Genomic DNA, 20,791 nt, shown 5'->3' with positions numbered 1-20,791 from the left:
CGTGTGCACAGGAACACACTCTCATGCCCAGACCTGACAGGAAAGTGCACCTCAGGCGCAGTGATGACCTCCCTTAAGTTTGCTTTAAGGATGGAGCTTGAGCAGGCGTCACTTTGGAAGAGTGCCCCCCAGACCCACCTGATGCCCCATCAAGTTCCTGGGACAGCACAGCTGAGAGAGAGCCTGGAGCTGTGAGGAGTCGGCATCCTTGGTCACTGCCAGCCCCACTTCTGGACCACGAGTGGACCTGCCTGGTCAGGAGGCTCAGCTGGCCCTGGCCTGTGCTCGGACACCGACCTCACTGGGCAGGCCATGTGGACAAAAGCACACCTTCAGAGCACCTGTGGGCGCTTCTGTTGAGGGTGGTGGTCAGCTCTGAAGCTGACACTGGCTGTAGTGCTCACGCGGGGGGCTCAGTGATTATTACTGGTACCCTATGCCACTGCATGCCTTGTCTCTAACCTCCTATCTCCAAATTGAGCTGGAAAAGAGAAGACAACCATGTTGTCCTCCTTCCTTTGGCCCTTCGTGGGTCCTGGGCTCCTAGGGGCACCCATGTGTCCTCTCTGTGCTGACCCGCCCTCGGGGAAAGGGATGCACAAGAAGCTTCCCCGTCATCTCATTCCAGCCCTGAGGGGGCATGTGGAAGCCCAAGCTCAGAGTGGTGGCGCTCTCTCAAAACCAGCCAAAGGACAACTAACAACCAGTGCTGCTCGGAGGAGGAGGCCCCCTGTCAGAGGCCTGCAGGGTTGTGACAATCCACTGAGAAGGCAGGAGGCGTGTGGGGGGACCTGCAGAGGGAGCTGCTGGAAGACGCCAGGGGATGCCGGGGGAGCTGCAGAGAACCTGTGTGTGTGTGGGGGGGGGGCTGCAGAAGAGGAGCCGGGAGCTGCAGGGAGGCTGCAGGGGGAGCTGCAGGTTCTTCCCAGCTTCCACACCCCGCCTGGATAGTCAAGATAATCTCTGGCCCTTTAGTCTCCAGTCCTCACACACAAACCATCTTTATGTACTTAATTGGCCCTTTCTAGGGCCTGTGATTTGAAACCAGGTCTTTGAAGACCCTTCATTATGGTCTTGAGATAAAGGCAGCAAGAGCAGGGGTTTACGGAGAGAAAAGCACAGATAAAAAAGCAGCAGATGAAAGGGGTGATGGACGACAGGAGGGGGACAGCAGGGGAAGGACCCACACAGGCCCAGACACGGCCTTTGGGCTTTCCCCCACCCCAGATGCCCCGAGTGGGTCACTGGCTGAACGAGAGACATGTCGCATGCCTCTCTTTTGGAGGACCATGTGATCCATTCTAAGATTTTCCCTAATGTTGAGCCACGGAAGTGCTTTCTGCAGAGTTTAGTGCCAAGTTAAAATTAGAGAAAGGAAGGTTCACTGAGGGTGGAATGAAGAGACCAGAGGGAAGAGTAAGCAGGCCTGGGACCCAATGGCCGGGGTGGCCATTGAGCTGAGCGAGGGTGTTTGTCACACCCACAGGGCGCCCGCAGAAACTAGCACCAGTGTGAGGACGCAGCAGACGCGACTACCAACTTCTTGCGCACCCTCCATTCCTCAGGCGGGCTGCCCGATGCAGGGGTCGGGCGGGAGCCGGGCGAGGAAGGTGCCCATCTGCTCTCCCCGTTCCTTAGTCGGGGCCTCCCTGCCTCTCAGGGCCCGGACGCCCAGTCCACAGCCAGGCTGGAGAAGCAGAGGGAAAGAGCTGAGCGGTGAGGGCGCCGGAGCCACGTCCCAGTCAGCAGTCAGTGTGGTGCAGGAGGGCAGGCGGTGAGCAAGAGGGCTGGGGCGGAGCTCTGGCCTGTCGGGGGGTCAGCCACGTCCATGCACCCATCACGCACCCACGGCAGGTCTGTGCTCCACCCTCAGCCCCAGCATTGGATGACCAGCTTGTGCCCCATCTCTGTCCTGCTGTGGTAAGACATGGGCACTCTTGGCCTAGAGGAGGTCTGCTGCACCCAGAGCAGGGAGCAGCTCCAAAACGGGCATTTCCCCGGGAGCTGGGGGCATCGAACATGTGACAGGACAAGCTCCTCTTCTCTCTGGTCTGAGTGGTGGTGCCGTACCAGCTTCCGTTACGTGGCATCTGTAACTCTAAATGCTTCACCAGTGCTAATCCATTCGATCCCCACACTTTTCTGTGTGGACCCAGCTCTGTCACTGTGCTTTATTTACCATGTCTGACCGTCTTCACACTGGACAATTTGACAGACTCGAGGCAAAGAACGGCCCATGTGTGGGTCTGGGAGACAATGAGGGCATCATTCACTGCATGCATTTACTTTGTTTTGTTTTTTCACTCTAAGGTCTAGGGGTGCCTCCCGTTTGTTTTGGTGAATAAACTAGACTTTGGTTGGCTTACAATGTTGTACAAAAGTTGTTTCTCTATCTGCTTGTTGTCCTGAAATTTGAGATTCACTGAGTCAAGTAAAACAGAATTTGTGACGAGAATGTGACCCAGGAAGAGCAGAGACAGACACTGGACAGAGTGGGGACCTCTGGGCCTGGCTGATGGCTCTGGGCTGTAATAATTCTTTCAGGGATGAATACAGTGTTAAAGAAATTATCTGCCTGCACCGGATGTCCCTGCACTTTGCAATTCAATCCCTGACTTCAAATAAAAGGGGCATCTTCACGCAGCTTTGCCATTTACTCAGAGTTCCAGTCGACATCCCGGAACACAACGAAACCACAAGACAATTTAGGGCAGGAGGAGGGCGATGAAGGAGAGAAGAGGAGAGTCAACGCCATTTCCAAAGTGAGGTGCCCAGGAGTCAATCTGTAATTATCTGTCCAAGCGAGTCTGAAGGCTTTTATTTAATAATGCAAGTACCACATATGCCCATAACGTGACTTATTCCAGAGAATAAAAGCCTGATTCTCTCTATGACCTATGTAGCTTTTAGTGAGGTTTCAGGCTAAATTACATCCCATACAGCCCATAAATGGGTCCCCTCTCCCCACCTCCTGCTTCTCTCAGAAAGGCAGGGTTTTCATGCCATCTGGGAAGCTTTCCGGTTCCTCTAGGTCTCAATTTCCTCCTCTGTTGACACATCTGACTCTGTCGTGTCTGACATGAAGCCTCCAAGCTGCCCAGAGTGGACGCTTGGCCTCCTTCCCACATGCCGTTTCATTAACACTGAGCAGTCAGCTTAAGTTCTAACAGGAATAAAGTCTATCTGACCCCTTCCTTCAAATTAAAATTAAAATCCGTAGTTTCCCTCAGGAAAAAAAAAAAAAAAGCAAGCTCTTTAAAAAAAAAAAAAAAAAAAAGTATTTATTGATTTAGGAGAGGGAGAGGGAGAGAGAGACAGAAACATCAATGATGAGAGAGTCACTGATCAGCTGCCTCCTGCAAGCCCCCTATTGGTGATTGAGCCCACAACCCGAGCATGTGCCCCGACCGGGAACAGAACCCTGATCTCCTGGTTCATGGGTCGATGCTCAACCTCTGAGCCACACCGGCTGGGCAAAATGCAAGCTTTTAAAGCAGTCAGGAAATCTAGTTTAATTGGAAGGGTAGGATGTAGTTCACAAGTATTTCTGGAGCCTACACAAGTACCTAAGCATCTTCAGAAGGACAGAAACATGACCCTCAAACACATGTAAATAAGGAAGACTTTGATTAGCCCCAAAGGTGGCAAAACTGTGTGAGAGGCTGGCTCTGGTGGCAGCTGATTGCCTCACAGGGTTCGTCTGGTGCTTCCTGAAAACACAGAATAGACACAGGATCCCACTGTACATTCCTTGTCAGGCCGAGACTGGGGTGCCCTAAGAGAAACTGGGATGGTCTAGGTGCGTATGGGAGGCAACCAATCGATGTTTCTTTCTCTCTCCTTTTCTCTCTAAATCAAAAAAAATCAATAAAAGCATATCCTCAAGTGAGTATTTAAACAACCACCACCTTGTGCTCAGTCCAGCTTCTACCAGGAGAGCAGACGGGCTCCCACCCCCCTGTCCTTGATGACCCACCTCGTGTCCATGCTCTCCCCCCGCCCGCCTGCCTTGTAGACTTCAGGCCCCAGCGCACTGACCACAGCCTGGCAGAGACGCTCAGCGGCTCCCATTCCTGCAATGGCCAAGTCCTCTATGTAATCATGTAACTAATCACAGACATGGTTCCCTTGTGGGTCCGCTCCTGCTGAACCCCTCCTCAGAACTTCCTGGGGCCTTATCAAGCCAATGCGCACTGTGGGAGGGAGGCACAGAGTAAGCTCCGTTTCCCACTCACTGGACCACAGACATTTTCTTTATGGAGCAACTTACAGTCTGTGGGAGCCCCGTGACCCAGAGTGAACGTGGAGGCCCGGCTGTGGCTCCTGGTCCCTCACCTCCAGGTCTGGCCCTCAAGCTGGCCCTTTTATGTCCTGACCACGACACATGGCTTCCCCTGCAAGCACTTCACTCATTGCTCACCTGTGATCGCAGTCAGCCTCTCGTCCAGGCCCTGGGGGCAGGAGGAGGCCAGGCCTTACCTCAGTAACAGGCAGGCCACACACACGCTTCAATTTAAAAATTATATACATAATGCAAGTTATAAATAATAGTTATATATAATAATGTTTAAATTATTAAAATTGTAAAAATTATCTGAGCACCCCATGAAGCAAACACGTAACAGGATGCTCCTGTGAAAAGTTGTACGACAACAATTTACAAAACAGCAGTGGGGAGAGATGACTGATTTTCTCAAGGCTGATGGGGGTGGGGCGGGGGCTGGTCACCCAGGTGAGCCTCCCGCCTGCCTTCTTGCCCCCGTGAGCTCTGGGTGCCGCACCCCTTTGGAAGCACTGACGGAGGGGCGGTGGTTCCTGTGCACACAGCAGCCACCCGACCACCTTTCCCCCTCAAGGGAGCTCCTGTCCCGGAAATTCCATGACCAGGGCCACCTGCTCCCAGCCGCTTCTCTCTACAGTCACACTGGCTCATCTAGTCTGTTTCTACATCTCTCTACCGAAGATGCCCTCCGATTTCTGAGAAGCAGAGCTTGGGCTGAGCGCCCAGTGGAATGACAGCCACCAGAACGCCCTCTCGGCTCCAACGGCACCTGCCTACCTGCTCGGGACAGCTGCTGCAAGGTGGCCCTCAGGCGCTGCTGGACCCCAGGCGACACCTCATAGCGGTAGATGTCTGTTGTGGGAACCTTCTGGCACCTTCCAAACACTCCGTCTGTAAGAAAAGGCAGGCAGAGAAGAGAAAGTGATGTCTCATTTCAGAGAGGGGGAAGCTAGTGCACACATCCCTGCAATATATCCAGTTGCGCACCACAGAGAGACTAGAAACGGCTTCAGCAAGTCATCAAAGCTGCTAGAAGTCAGGGGCACTGGGAGAGCAATGATTTACTCAGATAAAAACAGTGTGCCGAGGAAAACAAAGGCAAAGCTGGAGAGGAGAGATGCGGGAACCCAGTGCCACATGGATTTTTTATTCTACGTTCCCATCCCTTCCACCCCAGCCCCTACCCACTCCTCACTTTTTGTAATTTCCACGCTGTGACTTTCACACTTTTGACAAAAAAGTCAGTAACATTCAGGGCAGGTTTTCCAGATGAGAAACAGAACACCCAGGAAGTATCATGTTAACTTGCAGAAGCCACAAGGACCGTGGACTATCTCCCATGCAGGTGCCACGTGGGAGGTGCTGGCACGAGGGTGGCCAGGCCGCCATCCAAGTGGGTGCAAGGGGACTTTCTGAGAGCGCAGCTAAGGAGCTGCTCGCGGAACAGGGTGCGTGAACAGGACAATTCGCACAGCTCCTCCCCGTTTGTCTGAAATGACAGACCCTGCTCACCAGCGTCCCTCCAAACCACACCTTCCAATTAACTGAGGCCCCAGTGAGTCTTTATTCGGGAATTGCTCACTTTGAGACAAGCTTCCTGTGGGGCTTCAAACATTCAAATGACGGCCTTTCCCCGCACACAAAAGACTAATTCAGGGCTGTGCTTCACACACGGAGCGGCCATCTGCAACTTCGGGCGGGGAAGGGGCAAATGTCTTTCATTGTACCCAAGTTTCACTGCCCAGTGTAGCTGAGGAAAGGCATTCAAATGCAACAGGTTTAATTAGCAGACACGCACTTGCCCAGTGCAGGCTGGCTGGGTGGGTAATTGCCAGTCTGATATCACACATGGGCTTGGATGATGGAGTCCCGTGATTAGCAGAGAATCATCTTAAGTGTTGCAAGCACCTCATGGATTTCTATGGCTCTTAGCAAAGTCCCGAGACTCCGGGAGGATAACCCACCAGCTGCTGGAAGCAGACGAGTGGCCACGGAGGAGTCCACCATTGGCCGGCACCTCAGCCATGCGGGGGTCTTGGCACTGCCCCTGCCTGACTACCTCACCCAAATTCATTCATCTGCCACCTCCACCCAGAGGGATTCGGTGGCAGTTCTCTCACAGGGAGGGTCTCGTTCCCGTGGACTGTCTGCAGGGAGCACACAGACAATAAGTGTCCCTGTTCTTTGATTTGGTTTCACGCCAAGAACTCCGTGCCGGTGGCTGGTGTGTTTGTGTGGGGCAAAGAGGGGGGAGGGAGAAAGGGGGCAGAAGGGAGAAAATGAAGAATTCTTTAGAATGCACCTGAAACTTTCATTTTACTTTGCAAATGGAAATATCTTGAAAGTAGAATTGTAGTGTAGGGACTAGAAGGAGCATCAAGATGGTCCAACCCCTCATTACAGATGAGGAAACTGAGGCTGGAGTGTGGGGACCAAGACCACGAGGGGTCAGCAGCGGAACAGCAGGAAGGAAATCAGGCTCCTGGACTCCCCCTAACCTCCGTGGTATCCAGGCTGCCAGAGATGAACCCAAGAATCACCTCCCTCAGGAAAGGCACCAGATCACTCAGGTTCTCAGAGAAAAATGGCCGAAGACATTGCCTATCCCTTTTGGAAGGTTCCAGGTAAATTATCTCCCTTCTGAAGCTAACGGCATCATGCTTTAAGTGTGGTTTGTGGTGGGCAATGTTATAAATATATTCTCAGGGAGTTCTGATTGGTATGTGTTGTTTGTGTGTACATGGTTTGTATACACGTGTGTATGTACATGTATATATCTTTCGTACATGTGTACGCATATGGGTGTGTGGGTGTGTCTGCATGTGTACCGTGCATGCACATGTCATGTCCACGTGTGGCTACATGTGTGTCCGTGTTTATGGGGACAAATGTGTGTAAACGTGTGCCTGTGTGGCTACACGTGTATATGTGCATGTGTACATGTGTGCACTGCATTTTCATGTGGTGTGCACTGTCTGCACGCATGTGTCTGAATATATGTGCATGCATTCACATGTGTACATGTGTGCATGTTTCTACAGAGAGTAGATGGTGGAACCAGGGACTGGGGGAGGGGGAGATGTTACTGTTCGATGGGAACAGAGTATCCGTTTTGGAAGATGAGGAAGTTCCAGAGATGATGGGGGTGACAGCTGCACAACAATATGAATGTACTTAATGCCACTGGACTGTACACTTAAAAATGGTTAACATGTTACATTTAAAACTATGCATATTTTACCATAATTTAAAAATTGGAAAAGCAGCAATTCAAAATAAAACTAAAAGAATATGACACAGCAGGACACTTAGCGAGAAGCGAGGGGTGTGGACACATGCTCAGCTCTTCCTGGGCGCCGCCAGCAGGGGCAGCAGGGAGCCGTGTGGGCTGGAGGCCCGGGCTCTCTGCCGTCAGTAACCAGTCCCGCCCGGGCAGCAGGCTTTCACCCAGGGCACATGCATTTGCAGTTGTGAGGAGGAGCTTAAGTTCAGTTCAGTTGAGTTCAGTTCAGACCAGTGAGCACCCATTTGGTGCCTGCTTTGCCTTCAGACTCCAGCCCAGCAGTTCACACTCGGGACACACCACCCCTCCCACACGTAACATGAGAAACCCGCGGGCATTATGAGGTCACCAAGACCAGTGCCTCGGAGCAGAGGCCAGACACAGGCCTGGCTCCCTGGAGAAGGGCTGGGATCAAGGAAGGCTTTCTGGAGGAGGCGGGTCCAGGGCAGTACGTGGCTGTGCTGCTGTGGATGGTGGAGCGGCCCCTGCCCACAGGGTGGAGTGACACTGTGTGCCCTGGGCCAATGCAGACGGCCTGTCCACACCAGCCCGAGGAGGGCTGGTTTCTGCAGCACAGACTGACTTAGTACCTGGGAGTAACTGGAAAGTGCGAGGTGGGCCAACTTAGCATGAGGACTTGGTGCAAAGGGGGACTGTTTCCTGTTTACACCCAACAAGATACATCTCCATATCAAAACGGTTACACGTTTACAATTATGTGATTCTTGCAACACTTTGCATCTGGGTTTGTTTTATTTGAGAGAGAATGAATTGTTCCACTTATTTATGATTCACTGGTTGATTCTTGTATGCGCCCTGACTGGGGATTGAACCTGCAACCTTGGCCCATCGGGACGATGCTCTAACCAACTGAGCTACCCAGCCAGGGTTTGCATCTAGGTTTCGAATGCTAATTACACTCTTGGAATTTAATACGAGAAACACTTTGGAATGTTGGTTGACATGCTGAGCAGGAATTTGGAGCTGCGTATTGACGTGGAAAACCAGACCCTGCTAGCTCTAGAATAAGTGAAAGTAAAAATCAAAGAGGCACCAGAAAGGGAATAAGAGACTGTACCACCAGAGGTAATGTTTTCCTCTTTGTTCAGCCTGAACCCCAAGGGCAAGCTGACGGCACAGGATTAGGGATGCAGGGAGCAGGCATGAGCGGCATTCGTAAGTGTGTTTGAGATGGAACCTGGAGAAATCCAAGACTCGTGATGAGAAATGTCATGCCTGCCTCACGTACCTGTCTCACGGGAAATCGTCCTTCCCTGGAACCCCGCTCTGTCTACATGTGTCATTTGTGGGATGGCACTGAGTGAGGTGGGAACACCCAGCTGAAAGAGGACACCACACCCCAGAAAGGTCTATGCCACAGAGAGCCCGGGTCTCAGGCTCTGCTCTGTGGGGGACTCCTCTGCTTCTCACAGGTCAGCAGGACAAAGGTGCTCAGGGAAGTGCATGGTGCATTCCATGCCTCCCCAAAACACCTGCCAACAGAGGGCTTCTGCAGTGCACGGTCCGCAGGAAGGCAGGAGGCTGGGTCAGAGGACGACTCTGGGCTGCTGGCCTATTGCTGCTCAAGCCAGAGAGGCAGAGCCTCCTTCCAGCATCACTTAGCTGCCAGCTGTCCAGTCCCTCCTCCCAGCACAACCTGGGGACTGAGATGCAGGTCAGATGTCAGCCAAAGCCATGCTCAGGTGTGAGCTGTGCCACCTGGGTCTGTAAATCCCTCCAGGGGACAGTCAGAACCAGTTCCCAGGACCCATTTAAAAAGCCCCAGTCCTGGCCAGTGTGCCTCAGTGGTTGGAGCATCCTCCCATAAGCTAGAAGGTCACAGGTTCAATTCCCAATCAGGCAACATGCCTAGGTTGCAGCTGGGTCCCTGGTCGAGCACAAGGCAACCAGTCAATGTTTCTCACGCTGATGTTTCTCTCCTTCTCTCTCTCTCTCCCCCCCCTCCCTCCCTCCCTCCCTCCCTCCCTCCCCTCCCCTCCCCTCCCCTCCCTCCCTTTCTCTCATCAATAAAAACAAACAAACAGAAAGCCCAAACTGCACTTTTGGGCTCTGCTGTGGGCATCTCACTTTGATGGGCAGATGGGGCTGGCCAGGGCAGCGCTCACAGCCGGGGCAGAACCGGCATCATGGTGGGTGCCCAGGCCAGCAGGAGTTCCACCCCCACCCATGCCCCACGTGGCTGCCCCCATGGCTTCCCTGCAGAGGGGCTCACTCTCGGGCAGACAGGGCCCGCCAGTCCCTCCTCAGGAAAGGCTTCATCATGTGTGGACACCCTCATGTGGCAGTGTCTGTGACCTGAAGCTGTGCCTAGCAATGGTCAGAACTGAGGCAGGTGGAAGAGCTGCTACCCCGAGGCACTTGCTCCCCCCCGGCTGCCTGAGCAGCATCCACTGGGCCTCTCCCACTGACCCCCACAGTCGGCAGAGAGGCAGTGTTCTCCGAAAATGTCTGGACGGCCATTAGAACAGCTCCTTCACCTCCTCCTCTTAATAACCGAAGCCAGATTAGGTCTGCACAACACGGCCACTCATCCCAGGCAGCCTCTAAGCGTCTATTGGCTCCTGACCCCTGGAGACGAGGTCTGGCAGCTCGAGTGCTAGGAGCGCAGTGAGCATTCCAGGAGGGGCGGTGGGGAGGGCTGGCATTGGCAATCCCGAGCACAACATTGATTGGCAAAAGCGAATCACACCTGAGCCTCAAAGCACTTAGCCCTTCCCGCAAAGAAAATGCGCCTCTCGATATTATCAACCCTGGCTTTCCATCACTTGAATCTAAATGTTTCAGGTGAGAGCAGTAATAGATTTTCAAATGGAGACGTTAACCTCTCTGAACTGCTTTTCTCCAACTTGGGTGGAGCGGCTCTGCCTGTCCTTCTCTGTCCCCCTGGCCCAGCCCCCAGCTAGACATGCACCAGCAGGTCACGCCCCAGGATTCTAGAATTGGGTTTTCACAGAGCCGAAGGGAATGGCGGTGTGCTTTATTCAGACCCTTTCATTTCACAGAGGAGAAAACTGAGGTCTGAGGGGTGGAAGCCCCACTGGTCGGGTCGTCTGTCCCACATCCTTGCCTGCCGCTGAGGAGACCGTCTCCCCTCTCCTCTCTCCGCCTGCAGCAGCCGGCCCAGCTATGACACTCTAGCACTCTCAGCTTCTTTTGACAGAAAACAATGAAATGAAATGCAGGGTTGGAGTCGAGAGATCACACACCGCTTTGGGAATAAATAGTCCTAAGGAGATGCTGGCTGGAGGGTATTCACTTTGCTCAGGATGGTGTTCACAGCTCCACGTGGCTTCATGCGGGAAAGTGCATTTGCCACACACCTGTCAGCTGTTGTCCTCTGAGTTCTGCCGAAGGGCAATGAGGAAACCACACCAAATGGGCCCAAAGAGACCAGGTTCCAGTCCCAGCTTTGCCACCAGCCTGCTGTGTAATCTGAAGCAAGTCCCCTCCCTCCTCTGAGCCTCAGTTTCCTAAAATATGACAGCTGAGTTAGATGTTTTCTAAGACCCTATCCAGTTCAAACACTCTGGGTTTGCATGAAAATGCCCAGGGCATGGGTGAGATTGTCTGTATCCCAGTTTCTCTGAGCTGCGGGGACTGCCCTCCTTGCTGTGCTGAGGCTGCAGACCAGATGTGGGCCAGCCAACAGCACAGCCCTTGGGCAGAGACACCTAAGGGCCAGAGGCTTCTCCTAGAACCAGAAGAATCTCTAAAATTCAACATTCTGCAGAGTTGCTGGGCGCATCCAAAACCCAGTGTCCTCCACCTGCGACCAGTGAGGATGCTGGTCCTCACTGGCGGCCAGCATGAAGGGTGGACCAACCAAAACTCATCACTGCTGCAGGGCAGCAGAAAGTGCGTTCGGGGCCCGACTGGCAGGGTAGCTCTGCTGTGTGACTTCTGCCTGCAACTGAGACCTCTCTGGTCTTCAGGGCCTCGGTGTTTGTTTTTGTTTCTGAAAATAACAGAGTGGAGCCAAATGATCTGAACATCAATTCTAAATTTGATGCTATCAAGTAGGATTCCAGGGCGAGGAAAGGCGAGTGAGGGGAACCCCAGGCTCCTCTCTCTGCAGGACGGCAGGCTTCCCTAGCATGGCGGGCAGTGAGGGGCTGCATCTCCATGAAGGGAGTTCGTTGGAAGCCTGAATTAAACGATGACAAGACCACACAGCAGCCAGAGGTGTGCCTGTCTTGCATGGCTCCCTTCCAGTCTGTGACTGCTCCAGTGTGACTTTGCCTGAGGAGAGGGCCAGTTTCCTGCCCTTGGTCTACACTGGGCTGACAGACTAGCAACACTCCGGCAATGTCAGTGCTGTTTTCCCTTCTTTTCATGAAGGTGACAGGAGGAGCCTGGTCACTGATAAACAGGCAGGCTACTTGTCCCTCTCAGGGTGAGGCATGGCCAGCTCTGATCTCCAGGTCTGGATGCGTGAGCATCCAGGAAGCCAGGCCCTGCCAGGCCCTTCCAGGTCCAGGACAGGGGGACCGAGGTGGGCTCCAGGGCACTCAGCCTGGAGGTCGGATCCCACCCAATCTCCACAATGTTTGGTGCCGTCTGCTGTGGACCTGGAGATAAGCAGCAGGAAGGAGAAAGGCGGGTTATCGGGTTATCTCCAACAGCCGATCTCCCTATCAGCAGCCCTCTGCGCCAGCCCGTTGCCAAGTAACCAAGGCCGCTCCTCTTATCAGCCCTCAATGTTCCACCGACTATTCAGACGAGAATAGAAAGGCCTGGCACTAAGGCCCTAAGCAACCGGAATGGAAATGGCACGTTACGTGGACAAGGGAAAAGGGAATCTGTGAGCCCCATCTTATCTGCATGGTGACAGCGACTCAAAACAGCCGTCCATCTCTGCCTCACATACATTCCTATTCCTCCAACAGGAGAGCAGGACCCCTCCTTCCTGAGGGGAGAGGAGCAGCGGGGAGGGGAGGGGAGGAGAAGAGGGAGGGAGGGAAGAGGGGCCTTATTCATGACCAGGCTCATGGTGGGAACCCTTTCCTCCTCCTCCCTCTTTCTCTCCCTCTCCCCCACTAGCCCCCACAATCACAGACTTAAGGGCGCTCCTCAGAATGGAAGGTCTCACCTTTTGGTTACTCAAACAGGTGCCTTTCAGCCCAGGGTGGGCACAGCTGAGACCCCAGCAGGCCGGGTGCACCCACAGCCCTGAGCCAAGGACCTTGCAGGGCCTCCTCCTGCAGGAACCTCAAAAGGACATCCCTACCCCCATCACCCAGCCGAGGCCTCTCCCTGCCTCTTCCACAGCTCTTTTCTCAAGCTGGTGGGAGGAGAGACAGGATGAGTGGGCCAGGGAGGCAAGAGGAGAGGCCCTGGGTCCCGGGGACAGGCTCCTTAGACATAAGCCTGCCTGGTGACCACCCAGTGACAGTGGCCCCCTAGGCCAGAGCCTTGCCTCAAAGTCCCACCCTCTGGCCCACAGGGAGCCCAGCCCTCTGCAGGTGGGCGTCCTGCCCCTGCAGACCCTGTGTGACCTCTAAGCCCGTGGCTCTCTGTGAGCAGCCAGCCTCATGTGCTTGGAGAAGGCATCAGGCGACTCTATGATGCCAGGTCCAGCCAGCACCCAGGACACACGGCCCCCCAAATCCAGGAGACACTAGTGCTGCCCTCACGCTGGAAGCTCGGGGATCTGGAGTGCCACGGCCACTCATCTCTCCATTTCCTCAGCCACTGTGAGCCTGCCATGCGTGGAGTAGGGAATGGGTGGACAGAAGACCCCCACTCCTGTTTACCTCGTCCCCTCCCTGGGGCCTGATTCATCCACCTCTTCTGTGAGGCCAGGAACACGCAGAAAACCGCTCAGCCCTCTCCCGAGACCCACTCTCCTGTCCCCTCTGCCCCACTGGTGTCATTGAGCCCTGAATTCTGGAGTCACCCCTCTGCCCAGCTGCTCTGTCAAGTGGGAAAGGGGGAGCCCTACTTTGCACACTGCTCGCCTGTGGAAATGACTAAGAATTTACTGAACTTGAAAGCAGGGACTCAAGGGGTATTTGTACGCCTGGGTTCATACAATATGATTCACAGGACCAGGGGGCAAGCCCGGTGTCCAGCAACGGGTTACTGGGTAAGCAAATGTGTTCTCTCCATCCACTGGAATCCGATTTGGTCTTTAAGGGCATTCTGACACCTGCTGCCGCATGGATAAGCCTTGAGGACACTGTGCTCAATGGACTAAGCCAGCCACGAAAGGACAAATACTGTGTATTCCACTCACGTGAGGTCCCTCGAGGAGTTGGATTCACAGTGACAGAGACTAGAACAAAGGCCACCAGGGGCGGGGGGGGGGGGGGAGGGAAAGGTTGTTTGCAAAGATGAGAAAGTTCCAGAGATGAACGGAGGTGACAGACTTCATGGGAATGCACTTAATGCCACTGAACAACGCACCTGAAAATGAGGAAGACGGTAAATTTTATGTGATGTGTATTTTACTGCAATTTTTTAGGAGCAATAAAACATTTAGCAAATAAACGAGGAACAGAGGGAGAGAGAAGCTCCCCACTCCTAAGGCGTGTGATGGGGCAAGAAACCTGCAATCTCTGGGCGACAAGCAGCAGGTGCAGGAGCGGCTGCTCTCAGGTCCCTGATGGACCTGTGTTCCGACCCCACAGTCCCAAGCGATCCATGCGTAGGTTGAAATGCATTATCCATACCCCAAATTTTCATGAGGAACCAGTAAATCTAATGGAAAAGCTCACCACTCACCTTTGAAAATGGGCTGGTTTCTAACTGGGACAAGATCAGCTCTTAGAAGGTGGGAGGTGTGTGTTTTTGTTCATTTGCTAACCCTCACCCAAGGATATTTTTTCCACTGACTTTAGAAAGCAGAATGGAGAGGGATAGACAGGGGAGAGGGAGAGAGAGAGAGAGACATCGATGTGAGAGAGACATCAATTGGCTGCCTCTGGCACTTGCCCTGACCAGGGCCAGCATTGAACCTGAACGCAGGTACATGCCCTTGACCCTTTCGTGTGCAGGCCGAAGCTCTAACCACTGAACCACTTGGGCCAGGGGGAGAGGTGTTTTTTAAAGAGTGTTTTTCAAAAACAACCTAAGTTGTGAGGCTTTGGAGAGGCCGGCAGTGACCCAGCAGATGCCTCCAGCCCTTGGCGACCTCTGATGACCTCTGACAGAGGAGTGGCGAGAACCAGGGTGGCTCTTCCAGATCGAAGCCAAGGACTGTCGCAGTCCTCAGACAGCCTTGAGTGTCTCCATCAAAAGGACCAATTTCAGCAACTCTCTAGGTGGTTTTCTCAGAGACTAAACAATAATAATTCCTGTAAGCCAACATGGATCACCCTTAATTACTGCACTGCAGCCACGGCTGCTTAAAAGCCGACCTCGCCGGAGCGCTGAGAAACATTAATGAGCAGGGAGGCACACGCAGCATTGTGAACGGAAGGATAATGAAAGCAATTTATTTGAAAATTAAAATATGATGAAGAGTGGCAGCCTCTGCAAGAGCCCAGATGCCCGAGGAAAGCGCCTCACGTGCAGTGGGCTCTCATTGCCTGAGGAGCCGGTGAAATTGCTCTCCCTTCCCTGACAGGCTTTAATACAAAGCAGACTCACTGATGGATGCTCATGTCCTCTTGGACCGCAGGGCCCTGGAGACGTTTCCATGTAGTGTCAAGGGCAACACTATCCAGGTGCAGGTCTCAATGACACAATCTTCAGCAGTGTCCCTTCAACGGGGGCCATAGACACTGTGTCCACCCACAGCCAGGATGATGGGGCCACAAACACTGTGTCTACCCACAGCCACACTGCTGGGGCCACGGACACTGTGTCCACCCATAGCCAGGATGATGGGGCCATGAACACTGTGTCCACCCACAGCCACAATGACAGGGCCTCAGACACTGTTTCCACTTACACTCAGGCTAAGAACACTGAGAAGTGAGATTAACTCAGACACATACACACAGACACTCACATACAGATACACACACACACACACACACACACACACACACACACACACACCCTGACACCTTCCTCTCCAGGTGTACTATGTCTGGCACTGAGCCTCTATCCTGGTCCTCAGGTCTCTAGAAGCTGCAAGTTAACCTAGTTGGTGACATTCTAGTCAACGGGACTTGAAGAGGTGACTCGAGGTATTAAGGCCAAGAGAGACCTGCTTTCCTAACCCTTCTGAACAGTCATAAATCTACCTGCCACATGGGAGCAGCTTTTCCCCAAGCTCCCACCTTAACGTCATACTCAGTTCTGTCTTAGCCAGGAGTCTCTTCTTCTGGTTTATAATAGCAAATGAATTTTTAAACATGGCCCAAGATCTGAGCCTAGATGCGCAGAGGTAGAGAGTCACGTGTAAGTTCAACACCGAGGTTCACACGGAAGCCTGATAGACGTTCAATTAAACATCAAACCTCGCAATGTAGGACCGCAAGGCTGCCATGCAGGATTCTGCATTTGCATCGACCATGGAGCTTGGCTCCTACTGCTGAAAGCCACTGTCCACACCGTTGATGTGCGCGGGGTCGCTAACGGAGCACACAGCCATCTTTAAATGCTCACCCTTGCCAGGAGCTCTCATCCGAGGGCTCACAGGCTCAGCTCCCACGGAGGAAACAACACTCCAGTCACCCTGAAGCAGACATATGGGATGTACAGAGTCAGTGCTTCCTGTCCCATTAAAGGATCTGAGGTGTGGTCAATTTGGGGGGTTTGCCCCCACAGGCACCCTCCCCACTTGGCAGATGTAATCTGCAAAATACTGGATTCCAAGGTGTTAGGGCAGAAAGTGTGCAGGTGGAGACAGCCCTGGGTGCAACCCCACTGTAGAATGAAGCCTCCTCTTGTGAGCATGGTCACTGGGAATTGTCCAGTGCTCCCACGGTCAGCAGGCTACAAGTAGATGTAATGGGCGCTTTGAAAATGGAAGTATGCTAAATGCATTACAACCAACAGGGGTGATTTTCCTCCCCTTCCCTCTCAGGAGCGCTGAGTGGGGGTCGTCCCAGTGAGTGCAGCCATGCAGGGCCACGGGCACACACACCTGCACACACACAATCAGTGGAAGCAGCAGCAGGATAAACACACTGTCAACACCCCTCCTTGGTGATGAGGGATTACCATGGCAACCCCTGAACAAGCACCCGCACCCGTTTCCCTGCACACGGGGCCATAACGGCTTCTCCACCGACTGACACAACTACGTGAGGGATGGGGCAGCGTCATCACCGTGCTCTCCTGGCATGTTTGGTGGATGTGGCCCAAGGACACTCCTCTGAAACCTGACCGCCATTTACAGCCGGGGATCCCGGTTTTTTCTCTTTGCCTCTGGTCACCTGACCTCCAAACACTGCCTCTGTCTAACGGGTTTGTGTCCAGGGGTGTGATGAGCAAAATAAACCCTGGAAATAACTGAAAAATTGCACGGAAAGTAAAGAGCAAAGCAGTTCCCTTCCTGATCTCCCGTTCCCATAGCCAGAAGCATGTCATTGCTAGAAAGTTCTGTCTCCTTCCATTCAGGATAGGAAAGGACAGCTTTAGGGGTTCAGGGGGAGCTAAATTCTTCATCAGAAGAGTCCTGGATCAGCTACCAGGATCAGAGTTTGTGTGGAAAGGGGATAAACTTGTGCTACAGCCACAGTGGCGCCCTTAGGCCTGCTGCTCTGAAGACGAGGACGCAGCGAATCCTCCACCTGCAGTGCCAGCAGCTGAACCAGGACCTGCGGCACTGGGCAGAGAGGCTAGAAGATCAGGGCTGGTCCAAGCTCAGGCACCGACTTCCTGTGGGGCCCGAGTTCAGCACTACCTCCAAGCGCTCTCTCACTGTCCTCCTGAGGAGTCCCACCTTTTAGTTCTCGATTTTGAAACAGTTTGTATTTTTTCACATTGATTTTTTGAGAGAGTGGAAGAGAAGAAGGGAGGGGAGAGGGAGAGAGAGAGAGAAACATCGATGTGAGAGAGACACATCAATTGGTTGCCTCCTGCACATGCCCCCACCAGAGCCACGGACTTAACCTGCAACCCAGGTACGTGCCCTTGACTGGGAATCATACCCGTGACCCTTTGGCGGGGGGTGTGTGGCTTGTGGGCGGTGACACTCCAACCACTGAGCCATGCTGGCCAGGGCCAGTTTGTATTATTTTTAAGAGCAGATAAAAAAATTAAACAAGACAACCCAGAGAACATATACGTGAGCAGCGTGGCATTCTCCTGGACCTGAGCCTCTGAACATGCCCCCACCCCCAGATTCCCAAAACCTGCTGGCTGCTGAGAGGCCTCGCGGTGGTGGGGACACGTGCAGCCTGTCTGGACAGCCCTGTAGGGAATCAATGCGGAGCTGGACCAGGGCCACTCGCAGGCAGCTGTGGGCCAGCGCTCAGCAGACTTGAAGCCACAAAGAAGGCGACCCAGTGGCATCTTAAATCAAGTATCTTCATGTAGGAGAAACTTCTGGGGCAGGAACCAAAGGCGGCTTTGTCAGGGAAGGAGCATTAATATAGCCATTTACAAAACTAATGTGAGAGAACATGGGCCATCCTCAAGCATGAATGGCATCATGGAAACACAATCACAAATGGATGGCTTGACCTTGGCCCAGCCCACTGCAGAGGAAGGCAGCTTCTGAAGTGAAATCTCTGCTATGATTTGCTCTAGCTCCTGCTGAAAGGTAGGAGGCATTTCTGTCCTGACGGAGTATGAATAGCATTAATAACCCAGCATTACCCAGCATGTTCTCAGATACGGTTATCTCCAGCAAGTATAGGTATATTGATTTAAAGAAAAATGGATTTCTTTGAGTCAACTAGGGGGCCCAAAGGCTCTGACACCATATCTGCAGCACACACACATTTAGCAAGAGTCCCTTTACTTAATATCTTCAGAGGAAAAATACACCGGCCACCACGAATCAAATAAAGTCTCCCCTGGCACAGACATTGGGCTGTTTTTTGGCTGTTTTCTGTGGAATTAATGGGATTCATCCATCTCTGAGGAGAATTATATTGCAGTGTAGCCAATTCTGAACAAATGAGAGCCAAAGAAGGAGCGAGACTAGGGAACATTCAGATAAATAACAACCGTGTTCAGACCAGTCACCTGAAGAGGAGAGGCAGGCTCGGCAACAAAGAAATGGAAATATTCCTCACCTGGGCAAATGCCAGGCCCCTTCGAACCCAGAACTATGTGAAGAATTTCCCTGTGACCTAGTCCGACATTCTGTCCTGCCTGAGGCAGCAGCCGTAACTGTGGGGACATGAGAGCAGTGAGATGCTCCTGGGAGGTGCTGGGTAGGACCCGGAAGCAAACCAATAGTGATGGTGGCACTGCGACAGGCCAGTAAGCCAGGATAAGTGGAGCGGGGAACCTGAGACAAGTAGCTGAGCAAACTGACAGAGCAGTTTACAGCAGATACAGAAGGTCACCTCTCTAGAGACAGCATCTAGGCCTCAGCTGTATTTCAGCTCCAGGCCCAGAAAGGCAGCAGGGCCAGGTGGGTGACACCAGGACCAGCTACAATGACTAATGACTCCCTGTCCTAACACTGACCAATCAGTGGAGACCATGAACCTGAAGGAGCACACTTGGAAAACTGATACCTATTCTGCTGAAATCCTCCCGAGAGCTCCCCTAAGATTCCTACCTGCAAGAGAGAAATAAAAGCCTCAGGACAAAGGACCCAGTGTATGCTCTCCCTCTGGGGAGCAGCCCCCGCCATTCCCTTTCCCCATTTCTTCCCCCATTTCATCCCCCACAGGCACACATCTCCTAAACTCTGAGGGACCCCACGAGACTTGCAACCAGGGGAGTATTGGGCAGAGGCAGCTCATCCCAGGCTGACCCCTGAACCTGATCCCAAGGCCCCTTTTCTCTGACTTCCCAGAGAGCCATGTCCCAAGAGGAAAAACGGTGAGCTGGGCCCAATGTTTGGCCCTCGGGGTGGACACATTTGTGGGTGGCTGGCCATGGCCTTAGGGACTCTGGAAGCCCCTCTAAGGGCAACCAGAGGTGTTGGGATATGGACGAGGCAGGACCCAGGGCCACTGTGCCCTGGAGCTGTGACCTGGACAAGCCACACAACCTCCTAAGTCCTGAACATAAAGTAGATGAAACTGTACGGAACTGTCCCCTGCAAATGCTCATCTTCTCCTTCCTTTACCCCTCCCTCGGGATTCACCCGAAAGAGAAGAACTGTATGACCCATTTCCTGGAGAAAGCGCGTGCCCTCCGTCTATTCTAACGGCATTCATGAATGAACGACACATGCTCCTCCACACCCTACAGCACACTCACCTTCATCGCGCCATGCTACCTAGAGAGCATGAGCGTGTACGCTAACAGAGCAGGGTGTCCTTGAGACACACCTTCTGAATCGAACATCTGACGAGAGTTCAAAAGACAGGCCTAATGTAAAATTCTTACTAAACTGCTTTGAAGAACTATTTTTATAAGCCATTTGGGGGGGGGGGGGATGATCAGAGGCAAAAGTGGCAGATAGATAAAGGCATTTCTTTATCTGACGTTTCTGTTTGATACGATCTACAGAACCAACATTTGCTGCAGAACACAGCCATGATGTAAATAATATCACTCCTATCGACAAAACAGAAATAACATGTACTTAAAATTTTAAAGAGCTCTCTCTGAAGAGGACTCCAGCCCAGTCCCCTGAAGGTGCCAATTTAAGTTGCAGAGTCTTGCCATGAGCGTGCTCTCAACTTCTCATTAATTACGTGGGATCAAAGGCATTAAACAGCCTACAGAGGATCCAAGAAATGACTTTCAAAGCTAACTCACCGGAGTGTCAGAAATTTAATTCAAAGTTCAAAAGCCCAGATAGTGCTCTAAATAGAGTCATCAAAAGAGAAGGGCAAAGGAAGAACTTAAATGGTCAGGAAAGACAGGTATCGATCTGTATTCAAGTGCCAGAGAGCGTGATTTACAGACATGCCCTGCAGAGACCAGGGCGGCAGGAGAGGGGGGCCACGGTGGCCGTGCTCTCTCCGGGGAATCGCCTTCTCTCTCATCCAATGTGCTCAGGAAGAGAGCCAGAGACTCAGTGGTCGTTAACACTGAATCCTTTGATGCATGAGAACTATTATCCAGAAAGCCTGAGCACACCAAATCCTTGGTCTGAAAAGGCTCCCTGTTTTGGATTTTACGTTCTGTTGAGAACTGTGACTATTTTCAGAGAAAAGGTATTTTAAATTAAGAAC

General features: G+C 52.7%; 1 protein-coding gene across 1 annotated transcript in view; it reads right to left on the bottom strand.

Annotated features, from left to right (window-relative positions):
* The window catches only part of PTPRN2 (protein tyrosine phosphatase receptor type N2), a 248,121-nt gene extending 228,247 nt beyond the window's left edge, over window positions 1-19,874 (bottom strand). The window contains exons 1-2 of the mRNA XM_087821303.1: window positions 19,869-19,874; window positions 5,060-5,210 (exon numbers count right to left, since the gene is read on the bottom strand). Of these exons, the coding sequence (XP_087677429.1) occupies window positions 5,060-5,210; window positions 19,869-19,874 (157 nt within the window). The remainder of the gene's footprint in view (window positions 1-5,059; window positions 5,211-19,868) is intronic.
* Between the last annotated feature and the right edge of the window lie 917 nt (window positions 19,875-20,791).

Source organism: Miniopterus natalensis, chromosome 10, assembly GCF_054644295.1.
Source record: "Miniopterus natalensis isolate mMinNat1 chromosome 10, mMinNat1.hap1, whole genome shotgun sequence".
NCBI classification, from domain to species: domain Eukaryota; kingdom Metazoa; phylum Chordata; class Mammalia; order Chiroptera; family Miniopteridae; genus Miniopterus; species Miniopterus natalensis.
The sequence above is the reverse complement of the archived record's forward strand: the minus strand, read 5'-3'. Positions and strand labels throughout refer to the sequence as shown.